The following is a 21251-nucleotide window of genomic DNA, read 5'->3' on the forward strand; positions in this document are numbered from 1 at the left end:
CTAAGAAAAAAGGGTTTTTCCTCCCGTTAAATTCAAGTTTTTTAAATGTTAAATTGAATGTGTGATTTGTTTTTGTCCTCATGTCGCACTGCTGCACATCGTGTAAACAAAGCCTCCCGTCTGTCCAGAGATCAAGGACGACATGCAAACCTTCCTAAAGCAGCTGTAACCAATGTTGTTGCTCTAAAGATGTATTAAACAACAATGTAAAAGGGGCCCGTGGTAGTAAATCTGCTCCTTCCATTTGTTATACAGACATTTACAGAGAGTTTTAGCCCGTTGCTTAGCTCTCTGGCTCATTTGCAGGCACACTGCACGCTGAACAGCCCATTACCAAACTGCAGACGGACACAGTTAGCGACTACCTGGTAAACATAGAGGAGCATTTGAAGATCAAGATATTCCCTCAAGCGATAGTAGTGATATTAAAAAGAGTGATTAATAGTCTTTTGGCATTTAATCTTTGTTCTCATGGACGAATGACTGAACAGGCCCACCAGGACTGAGCTCTGGGGCAAAAGGATTTCCTGTTAACATGTTTTTGCTTCTGAGTCTCTGCCAACCAAATCCAATCTAATAACGGATCATTTTTCCTTCATATTGCAGACACAAGGCATACTGAGGCCACACTAACCATCAGCAGTAGCAATGCAATGTCAATCATTCTGCCTCGGCTGTATTTGATGGTTACATTCAATTGTGTGTGTAGTGTGCAGAGGAGGTGTCAGTGTGACGCTTCCCTCCGTCTCCAGTGTACGAGTTCAATTTCTCATATTCTGACTGGTTTTTTCCCTCTTAAATTTTAGGTGTCTTTTGGGTGTCACGTTTTCCAAAATAATTCCTTAAACTTCTGAAGTTTTTGTTACATTTCGGGGCATCTGCATACTTTTGGCCATTTTCAGTAGCTTCAGACAGACAGACAGACAGACAGTTGGAGCCTGACGCATGAGACAGCAGGCAGAACAAGGTTGTCACTCTCGCTCTCAGGCAGTCACTCTCTCTGACGCACATGCACGCACACACACACACACGCACGCATTACCCTGAGTCAATAACCTTCAGGCTAACTTCTGTATCTCAGAACAGGCTGGGAAAACAGCTGCTCTGGTGATCTGCTGACTAAGTGAGTCACAAAACCTATGTTGCAATACACTAAAAAAAGCACCAATAATGTTGAATCATATACGCTACATTAACTTTATTGTGTAAATTGATAAAACCTCCTTTCATTCATGAACTCTTTCCTCCTCAGTGAAAACTAAACATCTAAATGTCTCCTTTTCTGCCTCTTCTTGTGTGAAGACTGTGCCCCTCTCTGCTGAACACACCCTGTGGTGTCATACTCTCTCTCTTTGAGTCATCTCTTTGTTTGGTGTGTTCCTTGCGTGTACCTGCAATCATCATTTTCAGGGCGGTGTCTGGAGCTATAACCTTTGATACTTAGTAATAGCCCACAAAGATCTGATACACCTGCACGGACGAGCAGGTTCAGGACATCGGAGAGGAGATCTTTATACGACATCTACGACCCAACCAGAGTCAATGGTAATGGTGAGTCAAAATATATGACTGTTTCTTAGACATTTAAACCTGATTAATATAATTTATTATATTTATTGGTTGGATGATCATTAGCTTCATTTACTGGGCGACATGGAGCACCTGTGTGGGATTGATTTGCTGTTACGATGAAGGTTAAAGTCCGTGTGAGTAGATTTGAAAGGTGTCAGAGAGTAAAAGGTGATTTCTCAGGATTCATAAGCACAGGAAGGTGGAGGTAATATTTCATACTCCATTAGCTTCTTTGTAAACCTCCTGCGGGGAAATAAAAAAAAACCTCTGCTGTCCTCAAGAGACCTGATTGGCCGATGGAATGACCTTTAGACGGACTGAAGTTCGTCTCATGGTTTCTGCTCAAATGCGTCCAAACAAAGGAAGGCAGTCAGGCAGAAATCTGTTTTTTTAAGCAATTAGAAGTGCGACGTTTTTATAATTAGACCCAGTAGCTGGAAAAGTTTATTCTGCTCTAACTGTTAATGTTTTAACCTTCGACCAGACAGGTACAGACCTATAGCATGTACTGCTCCCATATCGCTCTCGTATTGCTGCAGTGACTCATAGTTGCTAAGCTCAAATAAACAGAGCAGATAAAACTAAGGTGCGGCTCAAACGTAATAATAGAGTGCGGTTGTGCCACACCTTGTAACAGTCCTCCGTTCATTCAAGCTTAGCGTCATTTGCGGAATTGGACTTAATTTCATGCCAATTTGTAGAAGCCTCAGGGACAGAGCTCTGTAACAACTCCGAGCTCAGAGGACTTCACTGCTGCATTACAGCACTGGAAGCTTCGACATGTTTTAACCTCAGCGTTAAAGATTTAGACAGATAGCAGTGTCCCAGCAAACAAAAGGCAACCTACTACTACTAGTACTAAAGCTACTACTAGTACTACTAAAGCTACTAAACCTACTACTTTTAGGCTACTGCTACTACAGCTACTACTACTTACTACTAGGGCTGGGCAGTGTGACAATATATATCATTAAAACAATAAGAAAATGTCTATCGTGTGCCTGGGTTTTTCTACGTCTCTATCCTGATGTCACAAAACCAGCGGCTGAACTGCTTTACGGCGATTTGTATGTCATTTTGACAACGCTTTACATTCTAAGCCTTGCACATGGGAGTGAACCTGGAGTGAGACCATAAAGGGAGGCGCTGTTCATTAACATGGACATTAACATGCAGAAAAGGCTCAGGCCAAGTGAAAACGGAAACTCAGTACTTCTTATTTGTCAAGTATTTAATTCAATCAGGATTATCCAAAAATAGGCTTTACCATGTGGTTATTTCATATAGACTGATTATTTGTTAAATTACCATAAAAACATGATCTATCATGATAAATATTGTAATCAAGATATGAAAAGTCATATATTGTGATAGCCCTACTACTGCTACTACTTATAATGATTATAATAATAAAGTAATATGAACACCTCACTGGATTTATTTCAGTTGAGTGTATTTTAATGCGAAGCCTCTGTTTCACAAAGCTCACTGTAAGAAACAGGAATGGGGGCTGCATGTTAGCTTCAGCTACGTGCCAAGAATACATTACGTGCTGCATTGCGTACCTATATGTAACTATGTCTATGTGTATGCTCATGATTAATAAACTCATGAATACAACTCCTTTTTTTTTTAAAGCTAGACAACTAGTGATGAAAAAAGTACTGACAAGTTTAACTAAAGGAAAAGAACCGATGAGAGAGTGTAAAAATAGTCATCCAAAATGGTACATTGTAAATATATGAAAATATATGATAAATAGATATATCACTTTATATAATTAGTGATGAATGAACATGTACATCCCTTTAATGTTGCAGCTGATAAAGTTGAGGCTTATTTTTAAATACTTTTACCGCTAAGGCTTTACTTATAATAATAATATTTTATTAGCTGATTATTCATATTTGTATTAATAATCTCTAATCTGCAAAGTAACTAATAACAATAGATTTATTTGGGTAAAAAGTAAATTATTCGCTTGTACTTTTAGGCAAAATGTAGCGGAGTTTAAGTTTGAAGTACCATAAAAAAAAATACTGAGAGCAAGTAGAAGTACTTCAAAATTGAAATTGCAGTACCACTAAATGTACTCCTGTGACCTCACTGTTCTTACACTGGACGACATGTGACATCATAGTGTTAATGAATTAGAGTGGGTGACTAAGACCGGAAGTTTATTCCTGTGACATTTAACCTCATTATTAATTTGTTATGGCTGCAATAACAGAGCTGTTACACACAGCCGATGACTAACAGCTGCTTAACCTGCTCTCACCACACTCTCACTTTAACTATTTAACTCGGATGGATTAAACAAATGTAACATTGAATTTAAAAACTCAACTAACTTTATTAAATATATTTTTATATTATATATTATTTTATTGTAACTGTAATTGTAGGCATCATAAAGTAGCAAGGATGCAGGAAAGCTGTTGTAGGTGTTAATTTAATCAGTGTTAATTTAAATGTTATATTTGGAATATTATTACTGCGTTTCTGTTCCATTTTACAGCTCTATATTGAGCTATATTTAACATCTTTATATAATGTTGGGTTTGATCTCTCACAGGACAATACAATATTATTATATAATTTTGTAGGCTAATTGAGTCCCATGTTGTAAGCTTAAACATAATCTAAAATGTTTCTTTAAAACATTTAGCTGATAGAAATCTGCCTAAACTATAAGCTCAGTGATTCTTACCTTTAAAAAGACCGTAATGTGTGAGTCAGAAAACAGGGCCGTCTGAGGCAGGTTTAAAAGTATATTTAAAAGTGAAGACAGAGGGCAGTAAATAGCTGTTTGTTATTATGACCGCTACCTGACTTTAAAAAAAAAAGTGGTTTTAAAGTTAAAGTAAAAACCGTAAGACCTCTGAGAAGAGGAAGAAGAAGCACCACCTGGGGGTCAGGTAGTTTAGTCTTTGCTCGCGAGGCTCCTCCTCCTGCTGTGGAGCAGCTGGGCTCGCTCCGAGTCCTCCCTGAATCCCTCAGATAGTTCCAGCCTCGCAAACAGTCTGCACTACTGCTCTGTCCAGACGCCCTCTTCGCGTCTCTTTTCTTCTCCTTGCAACATGAGTACCGTGGCTTCAGAGACCGTGTTTTTGTCCGCTTTACAGCCCAACACATCGGTGACCTCGTACGTGCTCCCGTCCGACGTCCAGCTCGGGAATGGGGGCACCATGTCCGACGAGATGTCCAGAGCGCGGCGCGTGCAGCAGCAGGTCCAGATGAGACTGGCGGAGAAGTCCACACTTCCGCGTCAGAATGGATCAGCCTCAGCACACGCCATGTCAGGTAAACGCCAACAAGTTCACTTTCACACGGGTCTACACGGACTTCATGAGAGTATTTACTTGTTACAAGCGCTAAAACTTAAAGTAAAGCCACCTGAAGTCCTCACACAGGTGACTAACAGTCTAACTATATTGCAGAGTTGACAGCTTTATAACTAGCCTCCTATCTGTCCTATAGGCGTGAAACTGAAACCCTTATCTGACCGCTCAGTCCTGTAACCATGTTTTCTTTGGCTGTGCTCCAAATAAAGTTTGTTCATGGGGCTCCAGTGAGGAACTTGAACATCAAATAGGCTACTGGACATTCCTTACAGCTTCATTGTTATGTTCCTGTTTATATGTATAAAAATGGAAACGGCCAAGGCAGGTGTTTCCTTTTTAAACTACACATACAACATAGTAACGTTTATTGTTGTTTATTCTTTGAAATAACTTGTTAGTTTTATTAGTTATAACCTAAATGTTATCAGGTTATTAGATGACCAGAAACTAGAAAATAGGCCCATTAAAATTTAAGAGGCCTGTTTTTTTCAACTTTGGAGCAAGAAATGACTTCAATGACCAACCCAATGTTAACTTGCATAATTAGTTTTCTCTCAATCAACTTGTTCCTTTCAGCTTTAGAGGTTACTTTCTCTCTCTTTTTTTTAATGAACCCCAAAGCAGTGGAGCAGCTTTCACTTTCATAACAAAGAGTGTGAATGCATTAATACTCCTTCTGTTTGTGAGTAAGTGTGTGTGTGTGCATGCATGCTCATCCCCGCTGCATTCCTCTGGACTGAATCCCCATCAGCTCATCTGGTATTTTGTCTGTTCAGCTGCTCTGCAGATTCGTAGCAGATGAACCTGTACTGAATCCTCGTGCAGCAGCTCTCCTACAGTCCTGTGTACCTGCTCATGAGAAAGGGTTAATGTGTAACAGGCCCAAACAAGCGCTGCTTTCATGAGCTTCACTGATATCAGACTGACATGAAAGCCTCCCTCTGTGGGGTTGGGTTTCAGCCCTTACTCAGCTTTTAGAGGCGAGGTGTTCAGGAGATACCTGGGAGATGACAGCGTCGTGAGAACCAGCTGTTGTGTCGTCTGTTTAACGATATCATGTTGTCAGACATGTCTGTCTCAGACAAAATCAGTCAAGGTGTGATCATTATGTAAGCAGTGAAGGTGTGAATTGCTGTTAAAATGTAGAGCTTCCATCTTTTCTTTTGGTTGATGACTAAAACCTGGGCACCTGGCTGCATGATGCGTGCGGACATTCCTTCACGTCCCATAATTCATTGTGTTCCCCCCAAAACTTCAGAGTGTAGGCGGCCAAAGCTCCACTTTAGGCCCTTGTTGTTTTGACCTCTGAAGTCGGAGCTGTGTGGTAGCAGAGGAAGAAGAAACTATTTCTCACTCTTCTAGTTTAAGCGTCTCCCTGAGGCGCCAACAATACCTGCCTGAACAGAAAAAAACATACCGTGCCAGTTAACTGACTGGAATGTTGAAGGACATAAAACATCTTCTCTAAATGGTTGACTGTCGGTCTTCATTTTACTTGTCAAATTCTTGCTCCACTTCAAACATGGCCACACTGTATGACCCCTTGGCTGAGTGGGATGTTTTGTTATCTCTGTGCGTCCTTTGCCCTGGGCTGCGCCTGGAGGAAAATGTTTATGCTCATAAAATGTTGCCACGTTGTGTCCATCTTCTTCTGAAACCTGCACAATAGAGAGAAGAATTCCTAACAAAACAACAGCTATCATTTCAGTGGTTAGTGGCTTTAGAGAAGCTCATCATGGACGGCTGAGTGTTTACAGGAAACCACCCGGAGGACTGCAAAGAACGCTATCTCCTCCTCTGTATCTCATTGCTCTGTATCAAAAAACGACTGTGCCTCCATAGTGATGAGTTTATTGGTGTTCACAGGTGGACAAGTCTCAGCAGAAAGTGAGAGCGGAAAAAAGTTTGTGTGGGAAGTCTTGGCTTCAAGGTCGCAGTTATTTTTTTAACAAGACAACAGAGGGAGAAAAAAATGTTCTCCTTTAACGCTGAAGGAGTTTTTAGGGTGTGTTGTGTGTGTTGCAAAGGTGTGTTGGGTGTTGCCGGGGTGGGGCCGGGGCCGGGCCAAGAGACACGTCAGGCACTCTTCACCAACTGGTTTTTGTGTGTGTGTGCGTGCTCTATAGAATTGAAATGTGGAGGAAGTTCAACACTCCCCTCCCTTACTTCTGTTCATGCTCCACATTCAGAGCGACTGTTACAGCCCAATCGTACAAATAGACCTCTGGGGTTAGATCATGTTTATTCAAATAATTCAATCAGTTTACTTTAAGACTTAGTGGAAGTTTGGTTTCAGTCTGACATCATTTATTGTTTGGGCTCCCTCAAGGCAAAGTGATAGTTTAGAAATATGATCAGTGTGTCCTGGGTTCAGTACTGTTCACTGGCTCAAGCCGCCTGTTCATTCAAGGTGCGCTGAAGACGTTACAGATCTTTCAACACAGACTGCTGGTTACCTGTGTGGTCGTGCTTTGTGGCTTTGATGGGAGTGTCTCTGACTCTATCCAAACTGAAATATCAACAATTATTGAATTGATCTTGGTGACGGATGTTAATCATCCCCAGACTAATCTTACTATGGTGGTTCCCTGACCGTTCCTGCAGTGCCACCACTTTAACTGACATGTTTTAACTGCTTTGTCCACCTCAGGAGGATTTGTATAGTCATTACTTTACTTTTCAGTAAGTACCATCATCACATCAGCATTATAGTTTCTCCAATCCTTAATGTGACACCCGTAACTAGTGACAGTCCCATTAGCCTCCTGTTGTGTTTAGTGTCAGTTAGCACATTTTAGCATGCTAACACTCTAAATTTAGATGGTGTCCCCTCCTAATAAGATAAACATCCGCATGTTAGCATTGTCATTGGGAGTGTCATGGATGTATTTTAAGAAAGTAAGCAAAGAAAAACTCCCAAAACTTCAGTTTGAGTTAAGTGCGAGTTAGCAAATGTTAGCATGCTGACAAACGAACACGACGGCTAATGGGTGAAGTTTGCCCTCGGCCATGTCTGGCAGTAAGTCATTATGCAACCATTCTAGAGAGAGACAAAGTTCATATAGGGAGCGGGTAGAGGTTGATAAACTTAGCCAAACTAAGTACTGCTGTTGCTTTAATTGAACTGAACTGTGACGATTTGCACAGTTTCAAACACATAATTTTCATTGTGAAATAATCGCACTTTGGTTGGGTTTTGGCAAGAAAACTTCTTGGTTAGGTGAAGGAAAAGGAATCATTGCTGGGCTAAAATACTGTCAGTGTTGACTTCTGGTTTCACACTGGACACAAACATTTGTCTCTTGGGTAAGGAGGAAAGAGCTGAAGACAATCGTCTCCTGCGTGAACTAAGACGTGTTAGCATTTAGCTTTAAGCTGTTAGCACAGTTAAGCCTCACAGAGCTATCAGCATGGTGATATTGTATCACACCCGGAGCAAGAAAATAATTATCTGAAAGACTGTTTCAGCTCTGTTTATGTAAATGACAGGGTGTTCAATGATTCTTTAGAAAATCTTTTGGAATATGTTAAAAATCATAAACAATCACAAGTTAAGTAGATAACGGTCCGTTCTAATTGCTGCTAAAGATAACTTGATCCAAACATTTTAATCTCGGTAAACATTTTGCCTGATGGCTTCCATCACATTCCCGGTAATGTGAGGTCGCTCTGTTTGCTGGTTTTTAGAGCAAAACATTCACACACTGTGTGTGCTGAGACGTCCAGTGAGTCTTTGTGTGTTAGATGCGCTGCTGCTCTACGACTAAAGAGAAACCAGAGCCTGAGGGCTGGTGACTGGTCAGGACCTGCTGTTTGCTATTGAATATTCAGTCCTCAGTGCAACGTGACGCCTGCTATTCAAACAGCACTTTGTGTGTTTCATGCAGGTCATTGTTGTAAATGAAAGAGGTGTGACACCTAGTTATTGCTGTCGTACTGAGATTAAATCCACCTTCACTGTGTCACTTCTAACAGACTATTCTTCAGAACTTTTTCTTTCTTTCTTTTTTATCTGTTTTACTTTATATGTCTGATTTAAGAGTAGATCTGTAAGACAAAAAACGTCTTATGTTTACCTGAACTTATATGAGACATAAAGGCAACTTAAACTGATGTTTTAATTTGGAAACATGAGCTTGTGAAAGTCAACAGGATTAAATTTTCATTGTTTCCGTGATTGGTCAGGGTCGAATTGTTGCTGCATTATTTATGTATGTGGCAGAGCTCGCTGATCAGTTTACAAAACTAACACTATTAAAAAATGAATGTTAAAAACTTTAAGTTAGGAAAGCCCCTTCTTTTGTCATAGGGGATAAGTGACCTCATAACTTTCCAGGAAGAGGCGTCTGTCACATTTCCTGTTCATTCCTGCCCCCTTCATTAGTCTGCTCAGGAACACAGTCAGCAGCCGGGTCAAGCTGAGTCTACTTTAAGACAATTGGGATGTGGAAGTATTTTTTTTCCACACTCTAAAATCAATCAAAACAAAAGACTTAAGGAAACGGCTCTTACATAACATGGGCAACACGTTTTAAACTCAACAAGAGGAGCTTAGAGTGTGTTTGTGTTGTTTCTGCCTGAACCTGTTCGGAAGCATGTAACTCACCGATGTAGCTGACTGAATGACTGAACACATGAACTGTGTCATGAGTTTTTTAAGTGATAAAAATCCCCATAAAGTTCGGTAAATTTTTAAGTTTTCAAGAAGTGACAGAGGTGTTTATCCCTATTCAGTTTTGTACATTGAAGCGTCGCTGCGCAATTTTGACAGGGTTTTAAAATGTCGGTCTGGCAGCTTCGAAAATAATTGAAGGATGGGTTCACATATTTTGAATTCTGTCAGGAGCCAAATAGAGCTGAAAAACATTTGCTGAAATCATTCCTCTATTTCATTAAGGGACACCCACACACAAGGCAGCGCTCGATTCCTTCCTGAGCAAAAACATATATGAGTTTTCTTTTGAAAAAATGAGAGTCAGACAACTTAACATTGTTTATCTGTTTCCTTCCAGACTACGGAGGTTCCTCCACGATGAAATACCACACCTTTAACCCAGGTTTCACCTCCAAATCCTCCTACATGTACTCGGGCTCCAGAACCATGGTGAGCACATACATTACCTCACTCTTTCACCATGTATTATCACATTATGTGGAAATCAGCCGATCATGTAATGTGTCATTCAAGTAGAAGTTCTAAAAAAAGAAAACACCGTCGCTGACCCTCTGCTGGTGTCACGCTGGGTCAGCCTGGACTCAGCAGGCGTGGTATTTCACAGGAGGCTGTGATGTCATCAGCTCAGAGTTTTCAAGTCCTCCCTCTAGATTCCTTTTGTTTAATGATTCATCAGGAAGCCACTGGCTTTGTGCCGCAGATGTTTCAGCTCTGAGCTAAAGAGGGACCTAAATGCTTCCCAATGTGTCTGGTTATGTATTTAGAAGGATTCTAAAGCGTACCTTTCCTTCATTATTTGTATTTTTGTTTGAGAAATGAAAATGAAAAAGGCCTTTGTTTCCCAGGTGGTAGTTACATTCCTGAGATCAAATTAGGAGCCTATTAAGTCAATGTGCAGTCATTCATAAGCCAATCCCCCCCCCACACACACAGATCATAAGAGCATAATAATAAGTCACTCTGATTACACATTTGATTATAACAGTCGGCCCTTTCTTCGTCCTCAGGGTCCACGTATGTCCACGAGGTCGGGCTTCAGCGCCCAGTCTGCAGGCCCTGACCTGGCCCAGTTACACAGGATCAGTGTCGGGGGTGGAGGCGGTGGGTATAGTGGTGGAGGTGGGAGCACTTATTACCGAGAAGACGTACGCCTGGGAGGCTACCAAGGCGGTGCCAGGACCCCCGTCCGAATGGAACCTGAGGCCCTCTCCATGCACGCAGTGCGGGCACACACGGCACAGGTCAATCCCTGGATGATGGACGGCAGCGATGCCGGCAGCTTGGTATCCGACAGGGATGCCACCTACAACCGCCAGTACACCCAGAGCGCCTTCAACGGCTACAGCGGCCAGATGAGGCAAGGAGGAGGCACCATGACCTCACAGCCATCCATGCGTCGCTCTCTTAGTGGCACTCTTTCCCGCGGCGGAGGGTTGACAGGAGGGGAAGTGGAGATTGTTCAGCAACAGTCCTTCAAAGGCCCCGCCCACCGCACCATCAACAGGATTACAAACCGGAACCGGGCAGGCATGGGCTCCATGTCTGGGACGATGCAGACCGTAGGTGGGAGCAGCTATGGTGGAGACAGAGTGGATCAAGGGTTCATTGCACAAGGACTGTCCTCTGCTTCCCAGGGGAGCCTCCTCATGCAGCGCCAGGGCAGCCTGTCCCGCGCCATGTCCGTCAAAAGCATGCAGAGTGTGGGCAGAGGCGCGGACATCTTCGGGCAGATGGAAATGGGAGCCAGCATGGGCAACCTCAGCGGGTGAGAAGCTCACATTATTTCTGCTCATGTTCACAATAATTCACAACGTTTTATTTACAGCCCTAGGTATACTTTATTCTCTGAGTTCATTACTGACCACGAGTCGTTAACTTTATTTACTTCAAGAACTAACCCGAGAACATGTTGACTCTGAATGATTTGACGAGACTAAACATTGATGATGTTCTTCAATAACAATGTTATTGTCAATAAATCCTGAGACAGACCAAACCTGAGAATTCACTGATTCCACAAACAAGTATTGTGTGCGTAAGCAAAGCCTGATAAACAGTAACACAATCCTCAGTGCCTCCATTGTCCAAAAACTACTTAAAACAAATGAGTGAATTTTGAGTCTCTCTCATAGACACTTTCCTGCTACTGTAAATATTCAGTAGCCCACCAAATGCGTATTCATCCACTGCTGAAAATAGTCCTAAACAAATGTGTTTACTCCAGTTTGATGATGTTTGTGAGCATGTTAGAAGCTTTTGTCTAGGATGGGATTGCCGTGAGACATATTGTTGGTTTTGATCTTTTCATGGGATTTGTTAAAAACACAAAAATATGAAACAATGCCAGTCCTTTTAATGATCTTATTCTGGTTCTCAGTTTGTTGTATTTGTCCTGACTATCAGCTAGTCGAAGTGATGTGATACACCAGCCTGTCATATGTCAGGAGGTTTGGGTGCAATGGGAGCAGTGTCTTTCAACAGAACTGTGGATTGGGAGGTGGCTCCATAGTGGCAGGACTGGTTTTGGGTGTGGCAGCTCAGTTTCAGGCCTCACATTTCACACATCCCACAGCGTGTGGTTAGCAGAGCAGATTTGTAGACCACTGTGTGATTGGGGAGAAATCCAACCGGCTGAGTTTTACAGACCGGTCACAAATCATCTTTGAATAACGACTGTGGCGACTCTGTTGCGTTTCAGTCAGACATATTTGTGCTACCATACATAACTGCAGGCTCATTATGTAATTAAATGTTTAAGATTCTGCGGTTGAACGTGTTTGTCTCTTTCGGCAGGATCCAGTCCTTGGACATGCAAACGGCAGTGCAGCACCTGAGCGAGTCCGAAGCTGATCTGCAGGTTCTGGGTGCCGCCTACATTCAGCACGAGTGTTACAATGACAGCGATGCCAAAAACGAGGTACTTCATGAAGCTGAAACCGGTGGTTAGAATCCCTCTGGGTCTCTCCTGTGAAGTCGCTGATTGAGAAACTCGTGAAAATTGTTTTCATGCGACTGAAGGCGTCTTTCTGGTGACGGAAAGTAGCTTCGGTTTTTCTTCTGCTCCAGATGTTCAACATGTTGCGCAATGTACCATCGCTGTAAACGTAGGTGGACTCTGCCCTGAAGAGGTGTTGAATGGCAGACATGCAGTAGAGATTAAAACTCTTATCTTCTGCAGGCTCAGTCGCATGATTTGGCCCTGTGCTGGGAGCGTGTTGAGGTTATTTTCAGCTCTGAGTATGCAGCGCCATGTGAGCTGCTTTAGAAGGGGTGTTAAATGAAAAGTGATCCAGATGATTAAATGTGAAAACGTACAGAAATAATATCTGCGAATAAAAGTTTATCACTTTCGCTTGCTTCCTGAGATTTAGATGAATCATTGAGGCCACTTTTTCTAGGGTAAATATGAACAGCTAGCAGTTATAATTAGCTTAGCATAAAGGGAAACAGAAACAGCTGGCCCTGCTCCTTCCAAAGGTCACAAAATGATCTCAGCACGTCAGAAATATTTATCCTACAGACATGAAAGTGATACTAAAACTTCTATTCCATCCTTTGTCATGAGGAAAAAGTGTACATCCCAAAATGTTGAACTACTCCTTTAAAGCAGAATATGTTTCAGAATACCTGTAGTGATAATAAAAAAACACTCAAATGTTTGGGATGAATTCAGCGCCTACATTGACAAACAAAAACTTTGTTAAGATAATATAAAAAGATGTGACAATCTCATAAATTCTGCTCATAGTAGCTTTAATCTATGAAATACCTCTTGAAAAAACCTTAATTAACTTTACTATAAGTGAAAATTGAGTCACCAAAACATTAAAAACATAATAAACAAATCCTAAGCAGACGTTCGTCCTGTCTTAAATCCTTCTCCAGGTGCGTCGCCTGAAGGGAATCAGCGAGCTGGTGAAGCTGTTCAACTCCGACAACCAGGAAGTGCAGCGCTTTGCCACCGGCGCCACCCGCAACCTCATCTATGAAAACATGGACAACAAGGTGGTCCTGATCGAGGAGGGCGGCATCCCACAGCTGGTGGAGGCCCTGAAGGAGAACGACGACGAGCTCCGCAAGAACATCACAGGTAGGAAAATCCCAGATCGCAGTCATTAAAGCAACAACAAGACACAACAAGCTGAGTTTATCTCAGGCTGCTTCTTTTGGACTTCTGCCTCGATGGGAAATATGATACAAATTAGTCATTGTCAATGTTTGGATGCGACACGATCTTGGCAGTTGTGTCCTTGAAATGTATTGTGCAATCAGTAGCTTTGGTATAAGTCCTCACCAAACAAACAGGAAGACGGAGGCAAGCTGTAACTAAAGTCTTTCACAAGAATCCGGCTGATAAGTGTTGACCGTAACAAAATCATACTTTTAAGTTTCATTAAAGAGATTCTGAGAATCATTTGACTCATTTCCCGCTGACTCGGCCTCCTCACCCTGCAGCACTCTTCCATCCTCATAACTTCATCTGCTGTCACCGCTCACAACTGTCTGTCGTCAGCAGTCATACTTTCTCATAAAATACACGCTGACTGAAAATTCAAGTGTATGTTACAGTGTGGAGATTAGCATGTCTGAGTATGTAAAGAGGTGGAGCTGAGGACTTTTCTATAGGGTGTGGGAAGAGGGGGAAAGGGAGTGTTTGGGAGTTGTCTGGGCCTGTGAAAGAAACAGTATATATGCCGCTCCCTTTTATGAGTGAAGGCCTTGTCACTGTTTCCTTTGAGCTGTTACGCCTTGATTTGTATCAGTTGGATGGCTGAATACTGGTGTCAGCAAGATAACAGAGAAAATCTACCTGTGCGCCTTTTTTTCTGGGTAATTTGCCAAAATGTGACACAGGAGTCATATTTTTCAGCTCATTTTTTTTACCTTCGCTGACGTTTGAGTTTCTCTCACAGAGTCTACAGCAGTTCATATTTACAAGATATTAGAAGTTTGTCAAACAGGCATGGAACTGAAATGGCTAATAGTTAACAGTTTTCTTGTTGAGAGTTTAATGAAAAGATTAATACCACTCTCGTGTGTACGCCAAATATGAAGCTAATGCCGGCTGCCGGTTAGCTTAGCTCAACTTAGCACAAAGACTGCAAACAGGGGGAAACAGTTAGCCTGGTTTTGTCTAACAGTACCAAAGCTCACGCCCAGCACCTATAAAACTATGTGAAGTCACTGCAAAAAATAGTCCTGTCCAAAAAACGACACCAACCCTGTTGTTTGTTTGTTTCTTTTTTTCTTCTTCCTTTCAACATATTAAAGTTGTAATCTCGATGACGTCAGTTTCGTTCTCTATGGCGGCACCTCTGGTGATAAACGGTTATTGCGGGAGCACACTTCCCAGATCCTCTCTGACGGTCTCTTTCCTTTTTAGACAAACACATTTGTTTCTTTGGATTTTCACTTATTGTTGAAGTTGTATCTGTAGTCATCGATCTCTTCTTTGTTTGTTCAGACATAGTAGATTACTGTTTACTCGCAACACTTGCAGAGACCGGAAACGCAGCCGCTTAGCTCCGCCTACCCTCTCTGGCAGACCAACCACTGGGTGATGGAAAAATGCAAATGCAAAGGCTTTCATCAGTGGGCCAAAGGCTCAATCACCATTGTGTTACCTCATTCAACGATAGATACTGACTTAACAGACATTTATTTAAAAGAAACTCTTTGAGATTATTACTTTATGGCTAGTTGTATTTCATATTTCCTGTCTGTGTGCTAAGCTAAGCTAAACGGCTGGTTGTAGCTTCAAACTGAATGGACAGATATTAGAGAGGAATTAATATTCTCGTCCATCTCTTGCAAGAAAGCAAATAGCCCACTCCCGAAACGTTGAACTATTTCTTAGAATTAAAGACAATTGAAAAGATTGAAGTCCTGATATCCTGTTGAGACAGTAAACATTAAATCAGTTACAGCACTATGCAAAACAAAGACATTTATGTCAGTGTTGCTGACTCTCCCCTGATGTGTTTGTGTGCAGGTATCTTCTGGAACCTTTCCTCCAAAGACAACCTGAAGGAGAAACTGGCCCGGGAGGCACTCCCTGAGCTGACTGATAAGATCCTCATCCCTCTGTCAGGCGGCGGAGACGCAGAATACATCCATCACTCCCAGTCTGAGTCTGAAATCTTCTTCAACACCACAGGATGCCTCAGGTATACCTCGCCCATCTGTGGCTCACCTCTGTAGCTGCTCCTTTGTTTGTGTATTTCTTCCCAGTAGACCTGGCTCTGCTTTTTCTCTTCACATTTGCATATTAAGAACTTATTCTGTCAGGACACTCTTAACACTTTAGCTTTAGCCACGCCCCTCACTTTTTTTCTGTTCTCTCCAGTTGCTTTGGTTCAGCTCTGTTTATATGCTCCCTGGGGGGTTCATCTCTTAGTTCATTCTTATGTAGAGTATATTTGGATTGCCCAGGGTATTTTGAATCATTGCTAAATTATTCATTTAATGGTGCATTTCTGCAGCACTGTGTCCAGAGTGGAAGCACCATCCCACTCTCCTCTTAATGTGCACCATCTGGTCAGAGTAATAACACGCATGCCTTCGGACTAAATTTTAAATGAAATAACTCTGTGACCTCTCGCTCCTTGTGTGTGCGCTCAGGAATCTGAGCTCTGTGAGCGAGAAGACACGTCAGCAGATGAGAGAAACACACGGCCTGGTGGACTCTTTGGTGAGCTACATCAAGCTCTCCCTCGATGACAACAAGACAGATGACAAGGTGAGACAGGCGGCCGTGGAGCCGAATCGAAGCTGCCGTTACTGTTAAAGTCTTCAGTATTGATTTGTCTTTTTTTGTGCTTTCCTAGGGCGTGGAAAATTCAGCATGTGTTTTGAGGAACCTCTCCTACCAGCTCTACAATGAGATGCCTCCGTCTGCCATGATGCGCCTGGAAGGACCAACCAGAGATCAGGACACCGGAAAGGGTGAAGCCATTGGTTGCTTCACACCTCAGAGCAGGAAAGCCAAAAATGTAAGCACATGTGAGATTAACTACAACAGCTTTTTGTGTGCTCGCGTCAGACCATCCATCTCATCACTGCCCTCTTGTATCCTCCTCCCCCTGACAGCAAAAGAACCAGAGCCTGTCCACTTTCAGCGAGGTGGCCCGGGTGCCGAAAGGTGTGGAGTGGCTGTGGCACCCGCAGATCGTGGGGCTGTACGTCCGCATGCTGCGTGATTGTGAGATCAACTCCACCACCCGCGAGGCGGCTGCTGGAGCGCTGCAGAACATCACAGCTGGAGACAAAAGAGTGAGCAGCTTACTCATCAGTTTACCTGTAGATACATTCAAATACAACGATCTAACTTTGTCCCATTGTCTCTCCGTCTTCGTGCCGCAGTGGCCGTCAGTGCTGAGCCGGGTGGCTTTGGAGCAGGACCGCGTGCAGCCGGTGGTGATGGACCGCCTGCGTACCGAGCGCGACCAGGAGCTGCGATCTCTCACAGGCTTCCTCAGAAACCTGTCCCGTCACTCCACCAATAAGGAAGCCATGGGTTAGTCTTTGTTTATTAAATCCCAGGTATTAATGATTTAATGCCTCTGAGAATCCTGTAAATGAAGCTAAACCTTAGTAATTGCTCTCAACCTGGATTGGAAAAATTTTGCCACCCAAATTTCACGTGGAGCAACATTATGAGGTATTATCATGAAGAATTTAACACTCAAACCGTAGCTTGGATTGTGCCTAAGAGGTCTGACAACTGAGACAAGCAAGAGAAGCAAACAACCCTGTGACTGTTATTAGATCAAACCAAATAAAATACAGAAAATCCATCAAACTCTCACAAACTTTGGCAGAAATTGTGCTTTTAAGCAGCATCCCATTGCTAATAGCAAAAATCTGATAGTGAAAATAACATGTTATATTAATACTAATAATACTATTTGGTTTCTCCAGCCACTTCGGTGGTTAAACACCTGGTGACCAAGCTGCCTGAAGACGGAAACCAGAAGGCGCCCTCCAGCGAGGTGGTGGTCAACATATGCGGTGTTCTCAACAACCTGGTGACCAGCAGCTCTTTAGCTGCCAGAGACATCGCCTTCTTCGACGGCCTGGCCAAACTGGTCGCCATCAAGAACACACATGACTCCAGGTGAGATTCTGTGAAGCTGCTCTATTTAACACATTACATGAAACAGACATCTGCACATTTTCACAAGTGTTTCACAGACTATATTTGTAACCTTGGATTCATCTTTTTTTTTTCCAGCACTGGGAAGATCAAAGCAGCCAAAGCAGCAGCGACAGTCCTCAGCAACATGTTCCAGTACAAGAAACTGCACAGCACATACAAACAGGTAAGGGACCGCAGAAGCAAAGCTGAGTGATGATGGAGAAGTTGAAAAATGTATCAAAGAAACTGTTCAGTTTACAAAATGTATTTTTCTGTTCATTATGAGTCAAAGCAGCGTATCCTTTAAAGTTGTAATCCTGAAGATCTCAGTTTCGCTCTCTTTGGCGGCAACTATGTTGATAAACGGTAATTGCAGGAGCACACTTCCCAAATATCCAGACAGTGTTGCATGTGTGACGTCCACGGTTGGCTCCAGTTGTAAATCTTGATTTTCCTTGCTGACGGTCGCTTTCCTTTTTAGACTGTTTGCCTTCATCTGAGCGTCGAATTTGTTCCTTTTCTTTGGATTTTCACTTATTTTTGAAGTTGTATCTGTAGTCATCGATCTTTTCTTTGTTTGTTCAGCCATAGTAGATTACTGTTTACTCGCAACACTTGCAGAGACCAGAAAAGCAGCTGCTTAGCTCCGCCTACCCTCTCTGGCAGACCAACCACTGCTGGCTGATGGAAAACACGTCACTAACTGGGCGGCGCTTGTGATTTTTTCTGTGAAAGTCGCCACCGACACGCAGTCTGTATTACTGTAAATGCAAAGGCTTTCATCAGTGGGCCATAGGCTCAGTCACCATTGTGTTACCTCGTACGGTGATAGATAGTGACTTAACAGACATCTATTTAGATGAAAATCTTCAAGATTATTACTTTAAATGTTAAAAACATCCATTTAGATGCATTTTAAGAAACATTTGAATGTCCAAAGCTCGTTGTGTATTTTCAAAAAATCACATCTTATAATGTTGCAAAGACGCTGTTTTTTTTTACATGAATAAGTACGTTGAAAATCGTTGAAACTTTGTGAAAGTTCAAGTTGCACTGATGTAAAAATACAGAGAAAAAAAAGCCTCATTAAACATACAAACTCATGAAAATATGGCTGTACAGCACATAAGGACAGACTCTCCATTTTCATCAGGAAACAACCTACTTCAGTTTCTGTCTGGCAGAAGACAGAGCCCTTTTTGGTCTTCTGCCAACTTAGTTTGTCTCATTCCTCAAACATTTAAGTTCTGTTTCATTCACATTTATAAAAAGATATTAAAAAAACAACAAAGTGAAACATGTCCGACTGAGTTTAAGGCCACTGACTGAGTATAAAACACTTTAAAAATGTACTTTTCCTAGAGTCAGCTGGCCACAGACACAGGCTAAAACAACAAGTACAAGCACACAAAAGTCAAAGCTCAGTGGAAACTTTCTCTTTAAGGGGCCCCACCCTCATTCTGATATCTGCTGTGTGTGTGTGTGTATGTGTGTGTGTGTGTCTGTGTGTGTGTGCCTTAGTGTGAAAAAGAGTGAGAGTGTAAGAGATATGTGTAAGTGTGTGTGTGTCTGTGTGACGGAGTACATTCCTCTCTCTCTCAACAAGTCCTCCGTCAGTTGGGCGGCAGATGTTGACAACACATACAGTACATCTCTGACTGATCACGCTGCTCCTCCACACACACACACATGCACACACACCCAGTCAGGTTCAGGTGGGCCGATGTCTTCGGCAGGACCAGGTAGCTTTACTGCCTTTTTGTAAATCACAACTTGCCCCTCCCAAGGGTGCGGTGTGCAGCTTATTTCCTCATGAACAAGTCCCAACAGACCAAAAATGCATTAATGCATGCTCTACAACCAGTTTGATCTTTTATTCTCAGACAACTGAAGCCACTTTGTAGATGTTGCAACAAAACAAGTGGAAAAAAAGGCTTTTTAGGCTCTGGATTGCGTAACTCTGAAATAGTTTACATTGTATTGTGAGCTCTGAGGTCACGCCGGGTCAAATTCCAATATGGAGACACTGCGATGTCATTAATAGGACTTACATAATAATTTTTTGTGTTAAAATTGCTTCCTGCTTTGTGTCTTTGTGTTACAGAAAGGGTTTACGAGACAGGATTTTGCAGACACGACCATCTAAAACAAGGGCTCAACAGTGATCAGCCCTGCACTCTACCAGCCCCTCCCCCTCCCATGGAAGAAATCCTTTCAGACGTCTGGGATGAAACGAACTCTTTATACTATTCAAAGATAACGTAGGTTCACATTTTATCTGCCACACTTTGAGATGAGAACATGAACGTACGAGTGATGGAGGACGGAGCGATGGAAAAAGGACTGTATATTTTTGAAACTCGATGGACGTTGAGGATCCAGTGAGGCGGACGGTTGATGGACTCTGATACTAGCGTGTGCACCTTAAGCATTCACTCTTTTTGTTTGAACACTGTAAGCTTTAGTGTGGAATCAGGGATTTCTAATCTGTCACAGCAACTTTCACTGAAAACAGTTCACAGCTGTTTATGAACATGATGGATACTTGTGCCTTATCTTCTCACTTGCTGCGCCTCATCTACAGCATGAATGCTAACAATGTGGTGCTAACTCTGCATCTTTGTAAATATTGCTTTCTCTTTTACACAGAAATTCTATGTTTTTTTTTACTGTAGCATTATTACTTTATATTTGTAGTAAAGAAAAGATAAATATATGTTTATAAAAGAGTCAAATTATAACATAGTTGTAATTGAATGTAAGCCGCAGGAGATTTTTAGACAAAGCTGAAATCTACGTGTTAATAAATTAGATTCGTAATGTGGGGATAATGACTGTGCCTCTTTGTATTCGCTTTTCAAACTCACCATACTGTCATAGAAAAATGCTGAGTGTGATATTTGTAATGCCTTTGTCTAACAGAATTCTTGGACCGCCATTATATCTGATTATTTTTCTTCACATGCCGTTATCACTGCTGTTTGTATATCTTAATAAATGGTGTGAGTGTAAAACACAGGGGTGAAAGGACACAGTCCTAATATTAGTTTAGTACTTCAGGTCTTTTTATGTGTTCATAAAGGACCAATGGCAAAGTGTATCACTCTTCAGATTGAGGCCTTATTCAAACATAGATTTGCAGGTATAATAGTGTGATACTTTTGTGTAACTTGTAAGTATTCAAACAAAAAGTTTAGTTCTTTGAATTGTAAATATTTCTGCTCTGTGGAACGTTTGGGTGTTTGAAAACACTGTTGATAGTGGCTTTGTGTTGTAAACAGGCAGATGTATCATCTGGATATATTTCAGCTAATAAAGAGACAGATTTGGAAATGATATGTCATTGAAAGCTTTTCTTGTGTGTGTGTGTGGGTGTGGGTGTGTGCTGACATGGACTGACACTACATGCAAATGTCAGCCACTCCCTGTTTACATATTTGCTCCTGCTCGGACAGGAACAATACCTTCAACAGACCTTCCCTGCTGCGCCCTTATGTAGCCTCTTATTTCTCGGCAGGTAATC

At 42.1% G+C, this 21251-nt stretch overlaps 1 protein-coding gene across 3 annotated transcripts; it reads left to right on the forward strand.

The window, feature by feature from the left end:
• Window positions 1-1447: 1447 nt before the first annotated feature.
• Window positions 1448-21061, forward strand: pkp3a (plakophilin 3a). 3 transcript variants are annotated; one of them, XM_069687246.1, is made up of 14 exons: window positions 1448-1551; window positions 4698-4875; window positions 9929-10020; window positions 10599-11356; window positions 12385-12508; window positions 13477-13681; window positions 15584-15758; window positions 16213-16330; window positions 16419-16583; window positions 16681-16863; window positions 16954-17107; window positions 17512-17707; window positions 17825-17912; window positions 19833-21061. In XM_069687246.1, the coding sequence occupies exons 1-14, from the start codon at window positions 1543-1545 to the stop codon at window positions 19872-19874; spliced, it is 2487 nt and encodes an 828-aa protein (XP_069543347.1). In that variant the 5' UTR covers window positions 1448-1542; the 3' UTR covers window positions 19875-21061. The 3 variants fall into 3 exon arrangements, with proteins under 3 accessions (XP_069543347.1, XP_069543349.1, XP_069543346.1); XM_069687248.1 differs by having other exon boundaries at window positions 1448-1545; XM_069687245.1 differs by lacking the exon at window positions 1448-1551 and having other exon boundaries at window positions 4593-4875.
• Window positions 21062-21251: the final 190 nt, after the last annotated feature.

Source organism: Semicossyphus pulcher, unplaced genomic scaffold (genome assembly GCF_022749685.1).
Source record: "Semicossyphus pulcher isolate SPU_LCO1_2020_fin unplaced genomic scaffold, fSemPul1.0.p SCAF_8, whole genome shotgun sequence".
Classification (NCBI taxonomy): Eukaryota; Metazoa; Chordata; class Actinopteri; order Labriformes; family Labridae; genus Semicossyphus; species Semicossyphus pulcher.